This window comes from Felis catus, chromosome C1 (assembly GCF_018350175.1).
Source record: "Felis catus isolate Fca126 chromosome C1, F.catus_Fca126_mat1.0, whole genome shotgun sequence".
Classification (NCBI taxonomy): domain Eukaryota; kingdom Metazoa; phylum Chordata; class Mammalia; order Carnivora; family Felidae; genus Felis; species Felis catus.
Genome location: NC_058375.1, coordinates 218,462,939 through 218,487,829, shown reverse-complemented (window position 1 = coordinate 218,487,829; position 24,891 = coordinate 218,462,939). Strand labels below are relative to the sequence as shown.

The window sequence follows — 24,891 nt, the reverse complement described above, 5'->3', positions numbered from 1 at the left end:
CTTTCTGTGCCTAATGCAGAGTAAACTTTATCATAGGTCCATATGAATAGGAAAAAACACAGTATACATGTAGGGTTTGGTACTGTGTGTGGTTTCAGGCATCCACTAGGATCCTGGAAGGTACTTCCTGCAGATAAGGGGGCACTACTGTAGCTACTTATCAGTACACTCTACTACTAAACCAGTTACTGTCACTAAATTCATTTATCATAAAAAAGAATATCAAAACCACTCATTTACCATTAAATTCTATCATCACTAAACTCTACTACTACATCAAAGCAGAAATGGGCCACTTAACAGAGAAAACCAGATTGTCCTCGTGGTAAAGATGTGGCCATGTCTTGAACAGATCACTTAAGTGAGATGTTAAATCTATTCGCTATGAAGCATCTCAGCTAGTGTCATAAAGGTAGATCCACAAGCCGGTTTAGTAATGAACACCTATATGAAAATTATTACTTTTAAGACGAACATGTCCAGCATAACAAAGATGTCTCCCTCCATGACAAAGGTCTGGCAGGTTTGCCTGTAGCCCATAATAAAATATCTGGGTTCCCTAAGCTCGGGGTTCTTCCTGTAATGTAACTCACTGTATGTGAGGCATCACCGGGCCCTCATTGGGTTGCTTTATGAGAACTGAGGCTCAAAGAACTAGGCAAGAAAATAACATTCTTGGCTACTGCTATTGCTGTGGGAAAAACCTCTTTTGTCTCTGTCCCAGGAGGCTCATGTCTTTTGCCAGCATTAATGAAATTGTGGCAAGTTGTTAGTTTCCAAGTACAATAAAATCTCAAGATCATGAGAGTTCTCATGAAGAAGAAAAGATCTGACATTCTACTTCTCGTTTGTTCAGAATTTTATCACATGAGTGGTGAATTTTATCAACTGCTTCTGCATCTGCTGAAAGAATAATTTTTCTCCATTGTCCTATTCATATAGTAAATTATACTGATTTTCAAATGTTAAATGAAACTTTCATTCCTGGTTAATAAGGTCACTTTGGCCATAAGCTATTATTCTTTCTACAAATTGTCAGACTCAGTCTGCTAATATCTCTAAAATAATTTTTGCATCCATGTTCATGAGATTGGTCTGTAATTTTCCATTCTTGTAACGTCATTGGCCTGGTTTCGGTCTCATGACTATACTCACTTCTCTGGAAAACTTAAAACTGGTATTCCTCCTAATTTCTTTTAAATGTTTGAGGAATTCATTAATATAGCCATCTGAGCCTAGATTTTATTTTGTGGGAAGAGTTTATGATTCAATTTCTTTAATAAATACAAAAACGACTGAGACTTTCTATATCTTCTAGAGTCTGTTTTTGTTAAGTTGAATTGTCCTAGGAAGTTGCTCATTTAATAAAAAATTTGTATTGAAGTCATTAGCAATGTCCTCTCACCTTTTCAATGACTGTAAGATTTGTAGTGATATTTCCTTTCTGAAAACTGTTCTTTATCTTACGTCTTTTCACTTTTTTCGCTTTGTCAGTTTCATCAGGGGTTTATCAACTTTATTCTATTTCTTCAAGAATCTTTTGGCTTTGTTGATCCTTCTTATTGTATATTTGTTATTTCAGTAGTTTCCACACTTCTTGTACTTCTTTTGGATTACTTTTTTTTCTTCTAACTTGCATTAATTAACTGCTCATTAATTTTGTTTCATTTTTATGACATAGGAACTTAAGGCTATCCATTTAAGTTTACAAATCTCTAAACAGCATCCCTCAAGTTTTGATGTGGGGGGTTTTCATTATCATTCCTTAACTGAAACCTACCTTCTAGTTTTCATTATATGATTTCTTCTTTCACTCACTGTTTATTTAGATGTTTATTTCCAAACACAGGAATTTCCTATGTATCTTTCCATTGCTGATTTCTGGTTATCTGAATTGTAGCCAGAGAGCACACTCTTTTTCAGTCCCTGGTATTTACTGGCACTTACTTTATGGTCTAGCGCATGGCCAAACCATGTAAATGTTTCGAAGCCCTGAAGAGACTTGACTTTGCAATTATCATGTGCATTACGTTCTACATAATGTCCAATAGGTTGACTTGGTTACTTGGATTATTCAAACCTTCTATACTATTACTGACTTTTTTGTTTCTTCTGAGAGGTATTTTTAAATCTCCCATTATAATTGTAAAGCTTGCAATTTCTCCTGATAGTTCTAGAAATATTTGCTTTATATTTTAAGGTGTTTTACTAGATGCATAGAAATTTCAAACTGTTATTCCTGGTTAATCAAATATTTATTCTTCAGCAATTTTACTGAAATTACCATATGATCCAGTAACTAACGTTACTATAGTGTGGTTCTTTTTTCCATCCTTTTATCTTCTGATATCCTAATGTTTTTAAGATGTGTTTCTAGAGATACTGTATAGGTGGGTTTTTTTTTTTTTAATGTTTATTTATCTTTGAGAGAGAGAGAGAGAGAGAGAGAGACAGAGACAGAGACAGAGAGACAGAGAGTAGGGGAGTGGCAGAGAGAGAGGGAGACACAGAATCTGAAGCAGGCTCCAGGCTCTGAGTTGTCAGCACAGAGCCCAATGCGGGGCTCGAACTCATGAACCCCAGATCATGACCTGAGCCAGAGTCGGACGCCCAACCGACTTGAGTGGCCCAGCCACTCTGACAATCTGAGTCTTTCAAAGGAGTATTTTGTTCATTCACGTTCATGTTTAATTACTGACATAACTGAGTTTTCATCATCTTACTAAATGCGTCCTATTTCTCCTGCCTATTCTCTATGTCCTTTTACCTACTTTTGTAGGCTAAAAAAACTTTTATCAATCCATACCCCCTATGTTAGCATTGTGGTTAACATAGAACACAAGAGCTGCCATGTTTAAGTGTACAGTTCTAGGTACTCAGGATATTCACACTGCTCTGCGGCCGCTGCCATCATCCATCTCCAGCACTTTTTCATCTCCCCACACAGACTCTTACCCATTAAACAGCTACACCCCTCCTTCCCTCCCCCAGCCTGATAACCATCACTATGAATTTGACTCCTCTAGGTATCTCGTATAAGTGGAATCCTAGGGGACTTGTCCTCTTGTGACTGGCTCATCTCACTTATCACAGTCTTCGAGGTTCACCCATGCTGCACCACGGGTTAGAGTTTCATTCCTTTTCCAGGCTGAGTAAGATTCCATTGTGTGTGTAGATCACATTTTGTATCTGTTCATCCACTGATGGGTGTTTGGGTGGCTCCCATCTTGTAGCTCTTATGAATAATGCTACTTTGAACGTGGTGCACAACTTAACATTTGTGTCCCTGCTTTTGGTTCTTCTAGTTACCCAGAAGTAGAACTTCTAGATCACGTGGTCATTCTATGTTTAATGTTTTTGAAATACTGCAGTACCCATTTTCCATAGTGGCTGCACTATTCCCACCAGCAATGCACAGAGTTTCCAATTTTACCCCACCAACACTTGTCATTTTCTGTTTTTGATAATAACCATCCAAATGGAAGTGAAGTGCTATGTCACTGTGGTTTTTATTGCATTTTCCTAATGATTAGTGATAATGAGCATATTTTCATGTGCTCATTGGCCATTTACATATCTTCTTTGGAGAAATGTCTATTCAAATCCTTTGCCCATTCAAAAATTGTATTTATTTATTTTTTTACTGTTGTTGAGTTGTAGATGTTCTTTACATATTTTGGATATCGACCTTATCAGATAAATGATTTACAAATACTTTCTCTCATTTTGTGGACTGCCTCTGTTGAGAGAGTATCCTTTGATGCACATTTTTAATTTTGATGAAGTCTAATTTATCTATCTTTTCATATCCAAGAAATCATTGCCAAATCCAGTGTCCTGAAGCTTTTCCTCGGTTTTCTTCTAAGAGTTGTATAGTTTTAGCTTGTATGCTTAGGTCTTTGACCATTTTGAGTTCGTTTTTGTACAGGGTGTAAGGGAAGACTCCAATTTCATTTTGTGCATGCTTTTAAAAATTATTCTTTTAGTGATTACACCGAAGGTTACAACATGCATCCTCTACTTCTCAGTCTGGTATCTACCGGTACACGCGTCAAAGGAGAGTTAGTAGAGCAGGACGAGGACTGTTCTCCTCAGGAAGATCTGCTTGCAAGGCTGGCCCTTGGCTACTTTCTAGGAACTTGGGTTTTGGAAGGATTCCCAGCAATGCCAGAAGTGGTAAGAGTGGCTCACTGTACTAAAACTGTAAAAATAATGTGGTTTATGCTGAACAGCTGCTTTCCTTCTGAGAGTCTGAAACTTTGGTATGTGCTAGGCAGTGGATCCTATGTGACTGGTCACCAATAAAAGTATTGGGCCCAGATTCTCTAATGAGATTTCTTGGTGGACAACATTTCATATGTGCTGTCACAAGTCGTTCCTGGAGGAAACAAGCACATCTTGTGTGACCCCACTGGGAAAGGACTCTTGGAAGCTTATGCCTGGTGCCTTCTGGACATCACCTTACGTGGCTTTTCCCTTTGTGGATTTTGCCGTCCAATCATAGCCGTGAGTACAACTATATGGTGAGTCACGTGAAATCTCCAAGTCAATCACCGAACCTGGGAGGGTGGGGTAGTACTGGGGACCCTCAACGTCGTACATTTTACCCTCTTCCCAACCTACAAGGAGTTTAGACTAGTAACAGTACCTAATCCCCTTTCAACTGATTTACTACTGTCCTACATTTATATTGGACCCTATAAAATACCATTATTCTTCTTTTATACAGTCAATACTAATTGATATATACCACATTTTGATCTTCATTTCTCCTGCACCTCTGACCTTTCATCTAAAATCACTTTCCTTCTGAAGAAAGATCTCAGATACATAACCTGACCTTATGCCTTAAAAAGCTGGAGAAAGAACAACAAATAAAACCCGAAACCAGCAGGAGATAGGAAATAATAAAGATTAGAGCAGAAATTAATGCTATTGAAACCAAAAAACAGTAGAACAGTTCAATGAAACCAGAAGCTGCTTCTTTGAAAGAATTAACAAAATTGATAAACCACGAGCCAGTTTGATAAAAAAAGAAAAAGGAAAGGACCCAAATAAATAAAATCAAGAAGAGGAGAGATCACAACCAACACAGCAGAAATAAAAACAATAATAAGAGAATATTACAAGCAATTATATGCCAATAAAATGGGTAATCTGGAAGAAATGGACAAATTTCTGGAAACATATACACTACCAAAACTGAAACAGGAAGAAATAGAAAATTTGAACAGACCCATAACCAGTAAAGAAATCAAATTAGTAATCAAAAATTTCCCCCAAAACATGAGTCCAGGGCCAGATTCCAAAACCAGACAGAGACCCCACTAAAAAGGAGAACTATAGACCAATTTCTCTGGTGAACATGGATACAAAAATCCTCAACAAGATATTAGCCAACCAGATCCAATAATACATTAAAAAAATTATTTACCACCACCAAATGGGATTTATACCTGGGATTCAGGGCTGGTTCAATACCCACAAAACAATCAATGTGACTCATCACATCAATAAAAGAAAGGACAAGAGCCATATGATCCTCTCCATAGATGCAGAAAAAGCATTTGACAAAATACAGCATCCTTTCTTGATAAAAACCCTCAAGAAAGTAGGGATAGAAGGATCATACCTCAAGATCATAAAAGCCAAATACGAAAGACCCAACGCTAATATCATCCTCAATGGGGAAAAACTGAGAGCTTTCCCCCTAAGGTCAGGGACAAGACAGGGATGTCCACTCTCGCCACTGTTATTCAACATAGTATTGGAAGTCTTAGCCTCTGCAATCAGACAACACAAAGAAATAAAAGGCATCCAGATCGGCCAGGAGGAGGTCAAACTTTCACTCTTCACAGATGACATGATACTCTATGTGGAAAACCCAAAAGATTCCACTAACAAACTTCTAGAACTGATTCATGAATTCAGCAAAGTTGCAGGATATAAAATCAATGCACAGAAATCAGTTGCATTCCTATACACCAAAAATGAAGCAAAAGAAAGAGAAATCAAGGAATTGATCCCATTTACAATTGCAGCAAAACCCATAAAATACCTAGGAATAAATCTAACTAAAGAGGTGAAAAATCTATACACTGAAAACTACAGAAAGCTTATGAAAGAAATTGAAGAAAACACACACACACACACACACACACACACACACACACACACACAAATGGAAAAAGATTCCATGCTCCTGGATAGGAAGAACAAATATTGTTAAAATGTCGATACTACCCAAAGCAATCTACATATTCAGTGCAATCCCTATCAAAACAACACCAGCATTCTTCACAGAGCTAAAACAAATAATCCTAAAATCTGCATGGAACCAGAAAAGACCCCAAATAGCCAAAGCAATCCTGAAAAAGAAAACCAAAGCGGAAGGCATCACAATCCCAGACTTCAAGCTATACTACAAAGCTGTAATCATTAAGACAGTATGGTACTGGCACAAAAACAGACACTCAGATCAATGGAACAGAATAGAGAACCCAGAAATGGACCCACAAACGTATGGCCAACTAATCTTTGACAAAGCAGGAAAGAATATCCAATGGAATAAAGACAGTCTCTTCAGCAAGTGGTGCTGGGAAAACTGGACAGCGACATGCAGAAGAATGAACCTGGACCACTTTCTTACACCAGACACAAAAATAAACTCAAAGTGGATGAAAGACCTCAATGTAAGACAGGAAGCCATCAAAATCCTCGAGGAGAAAGCAGGCAAATACCTCTTTGATCTTGGCCGCAGCAACTTCTTACTCAACACGTCTCCAGAGGCAAGGGCAACAAAAGCAAAAATGAACTATTGGGACCTTGTTTAAATAAAAAGCTTCTGCACAGTGAAGGAAACAATCAGCAAAACTAAAAGGCAACCAACAGAATGGGAGAAGATATTTGCAAACGACATATCAGATAAAGGGTTAGTATCCAAAATCTATAAAGAACTTATCCAACTCAACACTCAAAAAACAAATGATCCAGTGAAGAAATGGGCAGAAGACATGAATAGACACTTCTCCAAAGAAGACATCCAGATGGCCAACTGACACATGAAAAAATGCTCAACATCACTCATCATCAGGGAAATACAAATCAAAACCACACTGAGATATCACCTCACCCCTGTCAGTCAGAATGGCTAACATTAACAACTCAGGCAACAACAGATGTTGGCAAGGATGTGGAGAAAGAGGAACCCTTTTACACTGTTGGTGGGAATGCAAACTGGTGCAGCCACTCTGGAAAACAGTATGGAGGTTCCTCAAAAAATTAAAAATAGAACTACTCTTTGACCCAGCAATTGGACTACTAGGTATTTATCCAAGGGACACAGGGATGCTGTTTCGAAGGGACACATGCACCCCAATGTTTATAGCAGCACTATTGACAACAGCCAAAGTATGGAAAGAGCCCAAATGTCCATCGATGGACGAATGGATGAAGATGATGTGGTGTGTGCGTGTGTGCGTGTGTGTGTGTGTGTATACACACATGGAGTATATACACACATACACAATGGAGTATTACTCGGCAATCAAAGAAAATAAAATCTTGCCATTTGTAACTACGTGGATGGAACTAGAGGGTATTATGCTAAGCGAAATTAGTCAGAGAAAGACAAATATCATGACTTCACTCATATGAGGACTTGAAAACACAGAACAGATGAACACAAGGGAAGGGAGGCAAAAATAATATAAAAACAGGGAGGGGGACAAAACCTAAAAGACTTTTAAATATGGAGAACAAACCGAGGGTTACTGGAGGGGTTATGGGCTACATGGGTAAGGGGCATTGAAGAAATCTACTCATGAAATCATTGTTGCACTATATGTTAACTAATTCGGATGTAAACTTTAAAAAATGCAAAATAAATAAATAAATAAATAAAATAAAATAAAATCACTTTCCTTCTTCCTAGAGAACACTCTTTAGTATTTTCTTTACTGTAACAAGTTTTCTAAGAAACAAATTATCTTAGTTTTTTCTTGAGTAAAAACATATTTCACATTTATTCCTGAAGGCTCTTTTTGTGAGTAAAGAACCCAAGGTTTGCAGAATTATTTGATGGCTTCTGTTAAGAATCAGATGTCAATCTAATTGTTGTACTCTTTAGGTAAATTCTTTTTCCTCTAGCTGTTTTATACATTTTCTTTTTAGCTTTGTTTTATTAAGCAGTTTTTCTCTCATCTACTGAAGTCTTTTTATTTTTCCTGCTTGGGATTTGAATAGGATTTTACCGAATTTGTGGCTTGATGTTTTTCACCATTTAAAACAATATTTCAGCCATCTTTTTTCCCCCCAAATTATGTCTGTTCTGTTCCCCCCCCCCTTTTTTTAAGTTTATTTATTTTGAGAGAGGAAGAGAGAGAGATAGCAGAAGAGGGCAGAGAGGGAGGGAAAGGGAGAATCTGAAGCAGGGTCTGTGCTGTCAGCACAGAGCCCAATGGGGGCTTGAACTCACATGCTGTGAGAACATGGCCTGAGCTAAAATCGAGTCAGGTGCTTAACCGACTGAGTCACCCAGGCGCCCCTCTTCCTTCTCTTTCCTTCCTATTAAAACTCGGTTGCACACACAGTGAGCATCTCACAGTGCCTCTCTCCTACCTTCTCTCTCATGTTGTCCAACCTTTTCTCTCTCTGCTTCATTCCACAGTTTTTTTCTCACCCATCTTTCTAAGTCTCACTTTAACTATTTGCCTAAGATGCCATGGAACCTATTAACTCGGTACTTTTAGTTTTTCATTTTTTGTTAGTGGAATTTCCATTTTTAAAAGATTTTCATTTCTCTGTTGAAATTCTCAATCTTGTCTTTTGTTCCCCTTACTATAATAAATCTGAATGTTAGCTTTTGTGTGTAATAAATCACCTTCAAAGCTTAGTAGCTTGAAACAATGGCCATTATTCAAGCCTATAAATCCACAGTTCAGCAATGGGCTGGACTCAGGGGAGTGATTCTTCTTGTCCTGGTCAGGCTCACTAGGGCCTTCAGGGGCAGCTGCCAGGCTGGGGAGGTGATCTCCGGATCTAGGCCAAGTCACACGTTTGGGGGCAGCTGGTTATAGGTTGGAATGCCTTGGCTGTCCTCCCTGTAATCTTTTGTCCTCTAGCAGATGGGGCTTCATGTGGTTTCAGAGAGCAGAGTGATCACGTCCTCTTGAAGACCAGGCTTCGAAATGGCACAACTTGTCAAAGCAAGTCAAAAGGCTGGTCCAGATTCAAGTGGGTGGGAAAACAGACTGCACATCTTGATGAAAGGAGCCTCAAAGTCACATTGCACACGGTCATGAGTGCAGGGAAGAGAACAGCTCTGGCCATTTTTGCAACAGTCTGTCACATGTAAGAATATGTGTTTTCTTCTTTTTAAAAAAATGTTTATTTATTTTGAGAGAGAGAGAGCGCACGTGTGCGAGAGAGCGCGAGCATAAGCTGGGGAGGGGCAGAGAGGGAGAGAGAGAGAGAATCCCAAGCAGGCTCTGCATTGTCAAGGGTGGGAACCCGACTCAGGGCTTGGTCTCACAAATTGGAAGATCACAACCTGAGCTGAAATCAAGAGTTGGATGCTTAACCAACTGAGCCATTCAGGCATCCCTATAAGCATATATTTTTTTAATGTGTCTGATTAACTTAAACATTTGGAGTCCCTGTGGGTAATTTCTATAATCTAGTGTTTATGCTAATTTTCATTCATGTGGTCTCACTTCATTTATTAGTTATTTTGGATTGTGCGCTCTTATTTACAAAATAACTGGTATGTGCAAAATTGTTGGCAGAAATAATTTGAAGCCTAAAATGATACTGCTTTATTCCAGAGAATTCTTGTCTTCATTTCCTCTAGGTGCATGAAAGAAATAACCCCAGATCCCTCCAACTTAGGAAATAACTTCTGAAGCTGAGTTACAGTCTCTCTGAGGAACTCTCTGTTTCTGGTTCAGTTACTTAACCTGCTGAGGTTCCAACCCATTGCTGAGAGTTCACCAACGCACCATCTCCCTGGCTTCAAGGCGATCCGAGGGTCCCTTAAACTAGCTCCCCCTCTGCCAATAATAGCACGGAAAAAGTGGTCCCGACACTGGGCACGTTTCCCTGAGACTCATCGCTGTACCCTGGCCCACCGATTCCTCATTACCTCGACAGCTCCCCAGTGCCTTGTTTAAACAGATATTCTTTAAATTTATTCGGCTTTTTGAGCTGCTGTCTATAAAAGCTGGCTTTAATCACCTAGACAACTATAAGTGAAAACAAATCCCCATTCACTATAACAAAAGATCCTATGTTGGTGCATGTAATTAAAAAACATATACACAAATTCTCTGATATACTTTTCTTCAAGAGATGGAACTTAATCCCCTCTTGTGGAGTATGGATTGCACACAGTGACTCACATCTAAAAGAACATGACAGAAACCACGGAGTGTGACAGGTCACAAAGAAACTGGAGCGTCCATCTTGCTCCGCTCTGGGGAAGCCAGCTGCCACAATGTACAGATACTGCAGCCCCAAGGAGAGGCCCATGCAGTGAGGCCCATGTGGCCAACAGTCCTGGGAATGAGCCGTCCTAGCAGCACATCCTCCAGTGTCCGTCAAGCCTCCTGATGACTGCAGCCCAGGCAACACCTTGCTGCAACATCACAAGAGTCCCTACGTTAAAACCACCCAGCTAAGCCACTGCTGAATCCTGACCTGCAAACTATGAGATGATAAATGTTGTGTAAGCCAATTAAGTTTTGGGTAACCGGTTTTGCATTAAGAGTTAACTAATACAGTGTATTTGCTTTTTAATTTTATAATATCATTATTTTTAAATTTAATACTATTTCTATTTGAAAACAAAATCAATAGCTTAAAAAAATTTGTTTTTTAATCTTAGAGAATGCATGAGCACAAGTGGCGGAGAGGGACAGAGGGAGACAGAATCCTACGCAGGCTCCATGCTCAGCATGGAGCTCAACACGGGGCTCAATCCCATGACTCTGAGATCACGACCTGAGCCAAAATGAAGTCAGATGCTCAATCTACTGAGCCACCCAGGCGCCCCAATAGCTTACAATGTTTAAGTAATATTTAAATATAAAAGATATGCTTAATTTACCTCTTGTTGCTTCTTTTATTCCTAACTGGAATCAGAGTTTTTCAAAACAGATGAAGTCATTTCCACAATAGTATTAATAGATAAGCCATTCAGAAAACCTTTATGATTTACTCTTACTTCCTGAAGAGCATCTATAATATGGTCTCTATGCAAAAGGAAAACACACATGAGCACTTGTCCTTTCCAAAGTAGTACATTCTAAATATGGGTAAGCTTGCATTGAACTATATTTGTACACAAAAATACTAAAACCACTTAAAACACAATTGAAGTCATTCATTACCTGCTAACTTCTGGATGTAGTTCAGCCAGTCTCTTCATGATTTTGGTAAAGCTACGCAGATTCAACGTATTTGGAGGTATGAATCGAATAGGAGTATCAGGTAATAATTTAGGAGATTCAATCTGTTTACAATTCTTCTTGACACCCTAAGTAAGCATGTTAAAGTTTTCTTAAAAGCAGGAACCATTATATAGACACGACAGCTTATGTAATTAAAACAGAATTTAAAATTATAAATGGTAAAATCCAAATTCCTAAGAAATTTACTTTGATTTGGGATTATTTACATCAAGCAGATTTCCTTGAGCCGTGTTCAGAGCCATGTTAGTTAAAAAAAATGCCACACCTGTTCTCTAATAGTAGTTACAAAATATTTGAAGCTATGTCTAAATCAGTCTTTCTCAACTGGGATTCTTCATCTGACCCACAGAACAAAGGTATCAACTACTTTCTCAATTTCCCCAAAGATAGGACATAGCTAGTTCCATTTCTGGTGCACAGAAGAGAGGTTAATTCACCATATACAGTGGGTATCTTAGGCTTAGAGCATGGAGGCTTAATTCTTACCCAACCTGACAGAGGAAGGCTGGTTTACACGGTAACTGTAAATATCCTACATTTTATTTACTAAATATATAATCAATACAAACTATGTCCAGAAGTGGGCCACATACTATGGAGGGAAAGCTAGTGATGTAAATTAGAACCCCTTCCATTTATGAAAGTTACAATCCAATCAAACAGACGAAAATAAAATGATTAATTACTATGAACTGTGAAAGTTGGCTATAAATTGTAGGAAACCACTGTATATCCCATAAATGTTTAAAAAAGGAAGGGCTGAGACTTTAAAGTTTAAATAAAAAGGCTGAGATATATAAAATATTATACCTATCCCAGAATATTACCTATTTTACTTAATTGCTTAATACTGTATTTCCTCCACTAGCTTTAGGCTGTATAAGAACACATATTTTTTGGTCTGTTTTGTTCACTGCTGCCTTCCCAGTGCTTAGAGTATTTATGTATACAATGGGTGTATAATAACTTGAATAAATAAAAGTTTGGGATACAATTGATAGCTCAGCCACAGAAAAGAGGAGATTTCTAAGAAAGAGCCCAATTACTGGCAAACAACAACAGTAATAGTTACATCGACTGAGTGCATTTTCTGTGCCAGGCACGGTTCTAAAATTTTTTTTGTATTAACCTCATTTAAACCTCACAACATTTGCCAAGTCGGAACTATTATTCCCGTTTTAAGATAAGGAAGCTCAGACACAGAGATTAGGTAATCTGCCCAGTCACATAATGAGTAGGCAGCAGAGAGGTTCTGCCTCTCGTTGTAGACAATAAGCCTCTTCTGAATAAATGAATGTGATGAAAAAATCTTGATAATCTGAGAAAAGAAAAGTGACAATATCTCACATATTAAATAAGAATTAACTCGGAGGGAGAAGTCAAGATGGCGGCGTAAGGGCACCCGAAGCTTGTCTCATCCCTCCAACACAACTAGATAGTTATCACATACTTCTGTACACCCTACAAATCAAGCGGAGAGAGAACAAAACCTGTGAGTCTACAAGTAGAAAAGTGACCACCTTCTGGAAGGTAGCAGGTGTGGAGAGTTGACCTGGGGGAGATATAACTGTGGGTCCAGCCGTGGGGAGTGAGCCTGCTTATGGAGGCTACCCCAAAGTAGTATAAGCTTCAGAGGGCAAAATTTGAATTTTTAGCACTCTGCTATGGTGGGGGATGTGCCTGGCTTAAAGGTGCTCAGGTTGCAAAGTGGGGTGCAGTTGCACGAGCGAGAACAGGTGGTGCTAACGTGCTGCACGGTTCCAGGCACAGGAGCGGGACGGCCGCTGAGGGCAGTGAGCAGGGTGCAGGCTGTCTGCTCTAAACTCCAAACCACTGCGGGGTCGTGCCACCACTTTCCTTGCAAGGTCAGAAAGCAAATGGCAAAAGTGCGGGGAGACCCTCCCCCAGAGGAACAGTGCCAATCCAAGCAGGAGTGCCTAAATTTGGAGTTTTGAAACTCAGTTGCACATCTGAGATAAAAAAGTTCAGGCACAGGCAGGGTGAATGCAGAGTTCTGATGGAAACTGGGGGATGCAAGAAGGGTGACTGATTACTCTTCTGTGAGGGTTCCCTGAAGAGTAGGGATGCAATCTTTCATCCTTGGCTAGAGAGCAGGGCATGGCCATATTCATTCTACCCATCAGGCATGAAAGCCTTCAGGGGGCAAGACAGCGCCACATAGTGGAGGACAGGACCACTTAACCTGCCTGCCCCCCTGCACCCTGGAGGTGCATCTCCACTGAAATAAGTCAGCCTGAGAATAGGCACAGCAGGCCCCTCCCTCAGAAGACCAGCATAAACCCCTCTCTTGCATCAAGTCTACTGATCATAGTGCTGCAAAGCTTTAGCTCCAGGGGAAATAGGATCTAGCTTGCTGTTTACTTTTATTCTTTAAATTTTTTATTTTTTTCATTTTTTTCAAATCCTTTTAAATTTCTTATTATTTTTAAAATTTATGTACATATTTTTAGATATGTTTTTTTATTTATTTTCATTTCATTTAAAATTTTTGAATCTAGGTTCTTTTTACAAGCAGACCTAAACACACCCAGGATCTAGTTTGTTTCTGTTTTTTCTTTTTGTGTTTGTTTTGTTTTCCTTCTTTTCTTTCTGGACAGAATGACAAAATTAAGGAATTCACCCCAGAGTAAGAATAGGAAGTAGATCTCATGGCCAGAGATTGAATCAATACAGATGTAAGTATGATGTCTGAACTAGAATTTAAAACAATGGTTATAAGGATACTAGCTGGGCTTTAAATAAAGCATGGAAGACATCAGAGAATTCCTTCCTGCAGAGATAAAAAAAAAAAAAAACAAAAAACAAACCTAAAATCTAGTCAAGCCAAAATTAAAAACGCCATAACTGAGATGCAAACTCAAATGGAGGCCATAAAAATGAGGATGGATGAAGCAGAGGAGCAAATCAGTGATACAGAAGATGAAATTATGTAAAGTAATGAAGCTGAAAAGAAGAGGGAAAAAGCTAACAGATCACGGAGGTAGATTTAGGGAACCCAGTGACTTATTAAAAAGGAGTAATATTTGTATCATAGGAGTCCCAGAAAATAAAGAGAAAGCAAAAGGGGCAGAAAGTTTATTCAAACAAAGTAGCTAAAAACTTCCCTAATCTAGGGAAGGACACATACATCTAAATCTAAGAAGCACAGAGAACTCCCATCAAATTCAACAAAAGTCAACCATCGCCAAGGCATATCACAGTCAAATTCACAAAATATTCAGACAAGGAAAGAATCCTGAAAGCAGCAAGGTAAAAACAAAACAAAACGAAACAACACCTTAACCTACGTGGGAAGATAGAGCAGGTTCACAGGAGCTCTGTCCACAGAAACTTGGCAGGCCAGAAGGGAGTGGCAGGATACATTCAACAAGCTGAATGGGAAAAATATGCAGCTAAGAATTCTTTAACCAGCAAAGCTGTCATTCAGAATAGGAGAGATAAAGAATTTCCCAGACAAATAAAAACTAAAGGAGTTAGTGACCACTAAACCAACCCTCTAAGAAATTTTAAGGGGTACTCTCTGAGTAGACAAAAAAAAAAGACCAAAAGCAACAAAGACTAGAAAGGACCAGAGAACATCACTAGAAATACGAACTCAATAGGTTAACACAATGGCACTAAATGTGTATCTTTCAAGAATCGCTCTGAATGTAAATGGACTAAATGCTCCAATCAAGACACAGGGTATCAAAATGGCTAAAAAACCAAGATCAATCTATATGCTGCCTACCAGAGCCTCATTTTAGACCTAAAGACACCTGCAGATTGAAAGTGAGGGGATGGAGAACCATCTATCATGCTAATGGATGTCAAAAGAAAGCTGGAGTAGCCATACTTTCATCAGATGAACTAGAAGATCTAACAATTATAAATACTTATGCCCTCAATGTGAAACTCCCAAATTTATAAACCAATTAACAAACATAAACTCATTGATAACAATACAAGAATAATAGGTGACTTTAACACCCACTTACAGCAATGGACAGATATTTCTAAGCAGAAAATCAACAAGGAAACAGTGCCTTTGAATGACACATTGGACTGCATGCGATTAACATATATTCAGAACATTTCATCATAAAGCAGCAGAATATACATTACTTTCAAGTGGACATGGAACATTCTCCAGAATAAATCACATACTGGGGCATGAATCAGCCCTCAACAAGTACAAAAAGACTGAGATCATACCATGCATATTTTCAGACCACATGCAATTAAACTTGAAGTCAACCACAAGAAAAAATTTGGAAAGCCCTCAAATACATGCAAGTTAAAGAACATCCTACTAAAGAATGAATGGGTTAACCAGGAAATTAAAGAAAAAATAAAAAATACTTGGAAGCAAGTGAAAATGAAAACACAACAATTCAAAACCAAAGGCAGTCCTAAGAGGGAAGAATATCTCAGGCCTATCTCAAGAAGCAAGAAAGGTCTCAAATACACAACCTAACCTTACACCTGAAGGAGCTAGAAGAATTGCAAATAAACCCTAGAGCCAGCAGAAGAAGGGAAATAATAAAGATCAGAGCAGAAATAAACAATGTAGAAACAAAAAAGACCCAGTAGAGCAGATCAACAAAACGAACAGCTGGTTCTTTGAAAGAATTAATAAAATTGATAAATCCCTAGCCAGACTTATCAAAAAGAAAAGAGAAAGGACCCAAATAGATAAAATTATGAATGAAAGAGGAGAGATCACAACCAACACCATAGAAATACAATTATAAGAGAATACTATGAAAAACTATATGCCAACAAACTGGACAATCTGGAAGAAATGGACAAATTCCTAGAAACTCACAAACTACCAAAACTGAAACAGGAAGAAATAGAAAACTTGAACAGACCCAAAACCAGCAAAGAAATTGAATCAGTAATCAAAAATCTCCCAACAAACAAAAGTCTTGGGCCACATGGCTTCCCAGGAGAGTAATTCCTATTCTTCTCAAACTGTCCCAAAAATACAAGTGGAAGGAAAACTTCCAAACACATTCTATGATGCCAGCATTACCTTGATTCCAAAACCAGGCAAAGACACCACTAAAGAAGAGAATTACAAGCCAATATCCCTGATGAACATGGATACAAAAATTCTCAATAAAATACCAGCTAATCGAATGCACCAGTACATTAAAAGAATTATTCACCATGACTGAGTGGGACTTATTCCTGGGCTGCAGGGTTGGTTCAATATTCGCAAATCAACTGTGATATACCACATCAATAAAGAAAAAAGAACCATATGATCCTGTCAAAAAATGCAGAGAAAGCATTTGAAAAAATACAGCCTCTATTCTTGATAAAAACCCTCAACAAAGTAGGGATAGATGGAACATATGTCAACATATGACCGCCATGATGAGCACCGGTTGATATAAGGAAGTGTTGAATTACTACACTGCATACCAAAAACTAATATTATATGGCATATTAACTAGGTGGAATTTAAATGAAAACCTAAAAAAAGTAAAAAAAAGCCAATAAAAATGGTCAAAACATGAACAGCATGAAATGCTATACACACAACAACATGGACCAATCTCAAAGGAGCTCAGACAAATAAGGTACATGGTATCATTTATATGACAGTCTGGAAAAAGTGAGATCGTAAGAAAAGGAAATGGAACATAAGACAATATTCTGGAATGATGTTCTAGAATGCCAGGCACTTTGCTGAGCAGTGGAGAGATGGGAGTGAGTGAGGCGACTTCATCCCTGTTCATGTGGTGTTTTAAGACCCTGATAAGGCAGAATCGGGGGCATATATAACACAATCACTTTATTTCGTGGTTTTAACAATTTTGTGCTAAGATTAACTGTGTAAAAAGAATGATGAGAGCGTAATTAACTACTTGCACAGCAATACTGTCTGCGAAATAAGAGACAAAAAAATACTGGCAAGCACTGGTGAAGAGCCTAATTAATGGTAAAGAGAAATGAGTCTCTAGCCAGGTCTACAAAGATCTACATTCCCCCTCCACCGCCCAGAGCTACTGGCCTGGCACAAAGAACAGGTCAGGCTGGGTCCAAGGTTCAGGTTAACATTCTCATTCCCACTTCAAGATCCCTGATTCTAGAGTCACTTGTTCTGCAAAGCTCCTTACTGCAGCCTGGCATATACAGAGACCACGTACGGGATCCATCAAGAAAACTAACCTCACTGTCTTGCTCAGATCCCGGCTGCCTTGGCCTGGTTCTGGGCAATCTCGAAACAGAGGAGGCTGAGCTAATTTCCTTGCTGGTGCTTCTCTCCATTCCATTTTTGTAGGAAAGAGATGATGTACATTCTCCAGGAGTTTTCACAAGACGCACATTTACTGATTTCCCATTTATTTCTATCCCATTCATTTCTTTCACGGCCATCTTCGCATCAATGCTTTTTTTAAAAGCAAGGGATGCATACCTAACACATAAAAGCAGAAAACCGAAAGGCTGTTAATGACTTTAAATTGCCTCAAACTTCACTTTGTAACTACTGGATAAGACAAATACGTATCTTTTACAAGACGGCTGCTCTTAAAAATAAAAAAGTTATTCTACTTACCTTAGATTAGAATTAGGAAGAATATTTATTTAGAGTAACTGAATAAAACAAATTAAAGAGGGGAAATAAAAGATAGCATTTCTTATGAATTCTCTATTGATTTTATGTTAAAATTTACTGTGAAACATTTGCAAAGTTGCTGACAGACCAACACAGATTAGTTGTTTTAGGACAGCTGGTTATCCATTCTAAAGAAATTAGAATTAATCTCTATACACAAACATAACCTCCAGGCAGATCAAAGGCTTAAACTGTGGAAGGCAAATTTTAAAAACATTTGGCAGAATATGTAAGAGAATGTCCTCAGGACCTCGATAGGGACAAAATAAAAGGGCCAAAAAAGAAGTCAGAAAATCCAGCCAGAATTTTAACCATCCATCTGAAAATGAGTCACCTTTCTGTAAGCACCGGCTCTAGGCGTGTCAACAGAAGGACATACACCAAATCTGAAAAGGAGTTGTTTTCAAAAGACGGGACTACGAATATATTTTCATAACCTCTTGTATTTTTCCTTTTGGTTGTGCCTTCTAAATTTCCACACAAAATGTGTAATACTTCAAGCAATAAAAAAAACAAAGTTTTTTTTAAAAAAAGATGCAACAAATACTAAAAAAAATTTCACATCAAGTGATACTTCAAGGATTACAAAACTAATTTAATGTAGTGAAATGTATTAACAACATACCAATAGGTCAAATTAACCAAGCACATGATCTTGAGTGACTCCATTTAAGACAAAATTCAACAACTATTTTTAATAAATTTCAACCCCCAACTACAGACAGGATATTTTCTTAATTGGTAAAGACTTTTATATCTGAAATAGAAAGCTATCATCATTAGTGATAAAACAGTTAAGGCCATTTCCATGAAATTATCACCATTACTATTTGATACTTTTGAATGTTCCTACAATCATCACAAAACAGAAAGTGGCACGATACATATTGGAAATGACTATATGCAGACGATGCAAAAATATAAAAGCCTCAACTAAAAGGTAATTAAAAAAATAAAAGTACAATTTTCTGAGCACTATTGGATGCTAGGCTTTACTCATATTGCTTTACTTATTTAATTATAGTTTCACAGCTATGAAGGTACTATTATTATCCTCACTTTACAGATGGGAGCCTGAGGTACAGAAAGGTTAAGTAACTTGCCCAAATTTATTCAGCAAGCTACTGATGCACCTGGGAACGGAACCCAAACCATAAGCCGTCTAGCTAAATTAATGGCAAATCAAAAGGTACAATGAAAGATTTGATTCAGAACAGCACCAACTGACTTCAGCTCAGGTCATGATCTCATGGTTCATGAGTTCGAGACCCACACTGGGCTCCATGTTGACAGTATGAAGCCTGCTTGGGATTTTCTCTCTCCTACTCTCTCTGCCCCTTCCTGCCCAAATAAATAAATAAACTTAAAAAAAAAAAAAAAGAACAGCACCAATTGGGGCACCTGGGGGGCTCAGTCAGTTAAGCATCTGACTTCAGATCACGTCATGATCTCACGGTTTGGTTCATGAGTTCGAGCCCAGCAGCAGGCTCTCTGCTGTCAGCATGGATCCTGTTTCAGATCCTCTGTTCATCCCCCCTCTCAAAAATAAATATAAAAAAAACCAAACGCCTCCAATTAGTGACTTTAGCTAATGTGTTTAACGTAGCTAACGTGACTCCCTCTACCAGGCTGGGAAACCTCTGTGGCAGTGGCCCTGGATTTTAGCAGGGCTGTGGCTGATGTCCACTACAGAACTTCTGGCACACGGCAGACACCCAGCAAGCGCACATTTACTGAATGTGGGAAACATACCTGTAATTAGTTGAATCATAGATTGCAATTTCAGAAACTTGGTATTTCCGGAAATGAGACCTTAAGTCAGCCTAAAAGAAAATAAAAGTTTGTGAAAGGTAGGGAGAAAAATAATCGAAATATGAACAATTCATGGTTGTACAATGAAACTCAAAAAATGAGTCCCGGCATACCTCAGCGACTGAAGGGCAGAGACCACCAACATGTATCAAATAACCTTTCTCTTTTCGTAAAGGTTCAGTATTTTTCATTTCTGCTTGTAGAGAAACAATGTAGAACAGAAGATGACCGTTATTGTTGTGATATCTGAAAAGAACCCTGAAACCTTTTTTCTTATGATTACAAAGCTTAGTACGCAGTTATTACCAAATATCAGCACTAGACTGAAGACCGAGAGCCTAGAGTACAGGTTGAAGGTTTGGGGGCCTTAAACCCATCATCCTCAAAACACAGAGACTGGATCGGTTGATACTAAGCCTCTTGCAGCTCAAAAACGGGTCAATAACGTCTAATCAGATAATCGAGTACATCCTAGCCAAGAAAGGCGTCTTTCCCTTGCCGTTGGTGCAGAGAAGTGCTGTCTACGATGCTGGATGCACACAGGATCCTAGCTGCCCCCATGGTAACACTGGCCAGGGTTTATGTTTATTCCTTTGCTGGGGAAGCATCCCACCAACAAAACCTTCAAAATCAGAAAAATACCAGCCTGTGGCAGTGGTAATGGCACGTTGAAAAAAAAGGGGGGGGGTACAAATAACTTGATTTACATAGCACTTTTTGGGAACCACAAATATTAGGATTACAGATGTATTTTTTGTTTGATAAAATTCAGAATTCTTAGAATGCATTTTCACGGTCTCTATTTTGAAGAGAACTTGGTCTGAAATCAAGAAGGATTTACTGAACGGAGATTCTTTCAATTTACTGTCCAAACCTATAAGCTGGCACATCAGTGGTAGACAACAGATATCTGTTGAATGAATTCTTAGAGCAGCTTTAATTTGTTTCCTATTTGTATATAATAGTGGGAGAGTTTTAAGTTTGACTTTCTCACATTTCTCACTCTCTAATATACCCAGCACTGCATACGCGTCACCTCGTGTAATGCTCAAGGGCACCCCATGACCCAGCAACTGCCATCGTTTCCATTCTGTAGAGAAGGATGCCAAGGTCTTAGGAGTTTAGGTCACAAATCTCATTAAGTGGTGCTGCTGGGATTAAGGCAGAATCCTTCATCTCTAGGCAATAACAACCTTCTTCATTAACTTACTTCCTTTAATCTCTTGGTTTATAATGTACTGTTGTAGAGAAAATAGCGTAACTAATTATCTGTATATTTTTACACTGGGGTGAGGGAGCAAGGAGCTACAGTGAGCCAACGGAGACTCTCCTTTCACTAGTTCAATACAAACATGACCACTAAACACCCCACGGGCAGAACATTGTACGTAGCACTGGGTATGGGTAGTGAACGAAATACAGAAAAATCCGACCCCTCTGAGATACTGTGGGAAGGCAGTCCACAGATCAAGTAAGCTATGTACACAGTGCGTGCCAAGTGATGTAGACAAAAATAACGCAAGGAAAGGAAAAAAATTAGTTGCGATTAAAGTAGATGAAATAATGTCATTTATGTTACTGTATATGTGTATTACATATATGCATAAAGAAATGCATAAATTGATGGTAAAGTATATTAAGAGTGGTTAATGCAGGTTGGAGAACCTTCAGGTAAAATTTCCTTATACTTTATTTAAAAATATTAGTAAGCATTATTTATACAAGCCAAAAGACCCCCCTAAAAACCATTGCCATTATGTCAAACAAAAGAAAAAATCCATGAAAACATATAGGCAAAAAATAAAGGAAGGGAGCATATATCTAGAAATGACAGAATGGCAATGATCACGGACACTAGAGGAAATTACAACTGTTATAAGCAATTAAAGACTATCTAAAGATGAAAACATTCTTGAAACGAAATAAATTACGAAAGAGAGGGAAAGCAGACAGTTTTGATCTCTCACGCCCATTTGAGAGACAGCACTGGGTGCCTGACACAAACTGGGAAGCTGGTTCTGTCCACCACATACCCCTCCTTCTAGAAAACGTCTGCTGAGGGTCAAGGGAAAAGAGCACCCTGAAAGAGCACTGGTGTTGGCCTTGAGCGGCGGTGGAGGACGCGGACCTCTACCTGCGAACCAAATCTGGGATTTAAGCTTTTAGCAGTTTTCTGAAGGAGAAATGAACAGTTTAAACGGATTTACTTTCTAGAAAAATTGACCTCCAAATGTCCAATGTCTTATTTTTCATATTTATAAAGGAAAGCCACAACAATAAAATATTAAAAGTTTAGTCCCCAGAATAACACAAAAGATGGCTACAAGATGAGCTACATAATTCAGGGTTTCTTAGTAAACCGTTAACAACCAACCTTGTGTAAACTTTGGATCCCCTTTGTCCTTCTCTATTTGATTTTCTTGTATTCCTGACAAGTCAACTCCTGTCAGGTTTTCTTTAGCATCAAACCAGTCTTCACTTACTTCTCGGTAATTTTTGCAGCCTGAGAAATTAATCAGAAGTAGCTATGAATTATGTATGATGTTAAACTGAGAAATTATCTAACAAGCTTCTTAGAATGAATCAGCATGATGACAATTATTAGTTTTAGGTAAAAATAAGTATCAGCAAAGTATAAACCAAGCATAAAGATTCTTTGAGAAGGGTTTTTCAGTAGCCCCTGAATAAAAAGTACTATCCTGAGTGATCTGTTTCCCAGTATTTATTTGTTTATTTATTACTTTTTTATTTCAGAGAAAGCGAGACTGCATGAGCAGGGGAGAGAGGGAGAAAGAGAATCTTAAGCAAGCTCCAAGCTCAGCATGGAGCCCCACGTGGGGCTCTATCCCACGACCCTAGTATTATGACCTAAGCCAAAATCAAGAGTCAGATATTCAACTGACTGAGCCACCCAGGCACCCTTTAAAAAAAATTTTTTTTTTTTTTAATTTTAGACAGGGAAAGAGAGAGAGAAAGCTTGAGTGGGGGAGAGGGGCCACTTTTCCTTTAATTAACACTGATTCCCAGTTTATTGAAGGCCTTACTTTTCTGATCTTTAAGTGAAATTAAATTTTTATACACAGAATAATAGCAAACATTTAAAAAAGGGATTAAACAGTACTGCAGCTCTATTTCATTAAAAACTGAATTAATGATCGTTTTGGAATGATTATAATCTTTTTCCATAGAGGGCAAAACTAAAAGCAAAGTACGACTTATATAGATGCAAATTGGACAGAAGAAAGACTTTTCAGATTGGAGAACATGAAGCAGAAGATCAAGCCTGTATGATTATTTGGCATTAAATAACCCTACAGATGTTAAGTAGACGTAACAAGAACGTATTTCACTTTCATAATCAGACTGATCACATTCAGTAAATTAAAAATATTTATTTTGATTTAATGAATGGGCACTAGGAATATTTTAAACTTTATTGAGTTTTCTGGCAATGACACGGGACTACGTCTTTACACTGACCTTTTTCATCAAGTTTCAGCTGACTAAAGTCTATATCTATGTCACCATTTTTTAAGCCATCTTCCTTGGGTAAAGTATCCTGTTTAGGAGGACTATCGCCAGACAGTAAGGACATCTGAGGATTAAAATAAGGAAAACAACAATAAATAAGGACCGATAGTTCCTGGACACTATTCCGCAGTAGGCAGTCACCATGGGCATCGGTTGCTCCGCACGACGACGAAGGCAGCAAGAGCTCAACCATTTCCTTTGGCTGAGCAAATGCAAGTAAAGCAATCTGTTGCTTTAGGTTGGCCACACGTAACCAGAACAAGGATGTGAAGTGAGTCTGTGTATGGCGACTAACACCATCAATGGTTAGCAAAGTGTGGCATACATACAACACTAGAAGTACTTGAGAGGCTTTTCAGAAGTATGCTAGTATTTTTCACATTAACAATTAACAGTAATATATTTAATGTGTGCTGAGATATACCTTTTATTTATAAAAAGCAGTATTTCTTTACCACGTGTAACAGCTACTCTTTACACATTATTTTATTTTTCAATATACGAAATTTATTGTCAAATTGGTTTCCATACAACACCCAGTGCTCATCCCAACAGGTGCCCTCCTCGATACCCATCGCCCACCCCCCATCAACCCTCAGTTTGTTCTCAGTTTTTAAGAGTCTCTTATGCTTTGGCTCTCTCCCACTCTAACCTCTTTTTTTTTTTTTTTTCCCTTCCCCTCCCCCATGGGTTTCTCTTAAGTTTCTCAGGATCCACATAAGAGTGAAACCATATGGTATCTGTCTTTCTCTGTATGGCTTATTTCACTTAGCATCACACTCTCCAGTTCCATCCATGTTGCTACAAAGGGCCATATTTTATTCCTTCTCATTGCCACATAGTACTCCATTGTGTATATAAACCACAATTTCTTTACCCATTCATCAGTTGATGGACATTTAGGCTCTTTCCATAATTTGGCTATTGTTGAGAGTGCTGCTATAAACATTGGGGTACAAGTGCCCCTATGCATCAGTTGTCCTGTATCCCTTGGGTAAATTCCTAGCAGTACTACTGCTGGGGGTCATAGGGTAGGTCTATGTTTAATTTTTTGAGGAACCTCCACACTGTTTTCCAGAGTGGCTGCACCAGATTGCATTCCCACCAACGGTGCAAGAGGGTTCCCGTTTCTTCACATCCTCTCCAGCATCTACAGTCTCCTGATTTGTTCATTTTGGCCACTCTGACTGGCGTTTACACATTATTTTAAAAGGAGACTCATTTAAAGAAAAATACAAAGCAAACAACATTATAGGTAATACACAGCTATGAACAATTGTGAAGATAGTACATGAATAGCTGAAATTTAGAAACACTATCCTACACTATACTGGTTTTCACATATAACCTGTCAATTTAATTTCATCCCAACCTATTATAATAGGTATTGTCTTAAAGCCCAAACTAAGATTATAAAAATTGTTATATCTGTACCTAGTATTTTTATTT

At 38.4% G+C, this 24,891-nt stretch overlaps 1 protein-coding gene across 5 annotated transcripts in view; it reads right to left on the bottom strand.

Moving 5' to 3' along the window:
- RBM44 (RNA binding motif protein 44) overlaps positions 1–24,891 on the bottom strand; it is a 45,693-nt gene that overhangs the window by 885 nt on the left and 19,917 nt on the right. For all 5 annotated transcript variants that reach the window (XM_023259911.2, XM_023259912.2, XM_045034679.1 and 2 more), the window contains 7 exons: positions 23,392–23,506; positions 22,286–22,414; positions 20,025–20,104; positions 19,852–19,922; positions 17,652–17,898; positions 11,388–11,533; positions 11,105–11,249 (listed from right to left, as the gene is read on the bottom strand). In XM_023259911.2, the coding sequence (XP_023115679.1) occupies positions 11,126–11,249; positions 11,388–11,533; positions 17,652–17,898; positions 19,852–19,922; positions 20,025–20,104; positions 22,286–22,414; positions 23,392–23,506 (912 nt within the window). In that variant the 3' untranslated portion in view covers positions 11,105–11,125. The remainder of the gene's footprint in view (positions 1–11,104; positions 11,250–11,387; positions 11,534–17,651; positions 17,899–19,851; positions 19,923–20,024; positions 20,105–22,285; positions 22,415–23,391; positions 23,507–24,891) is intronic.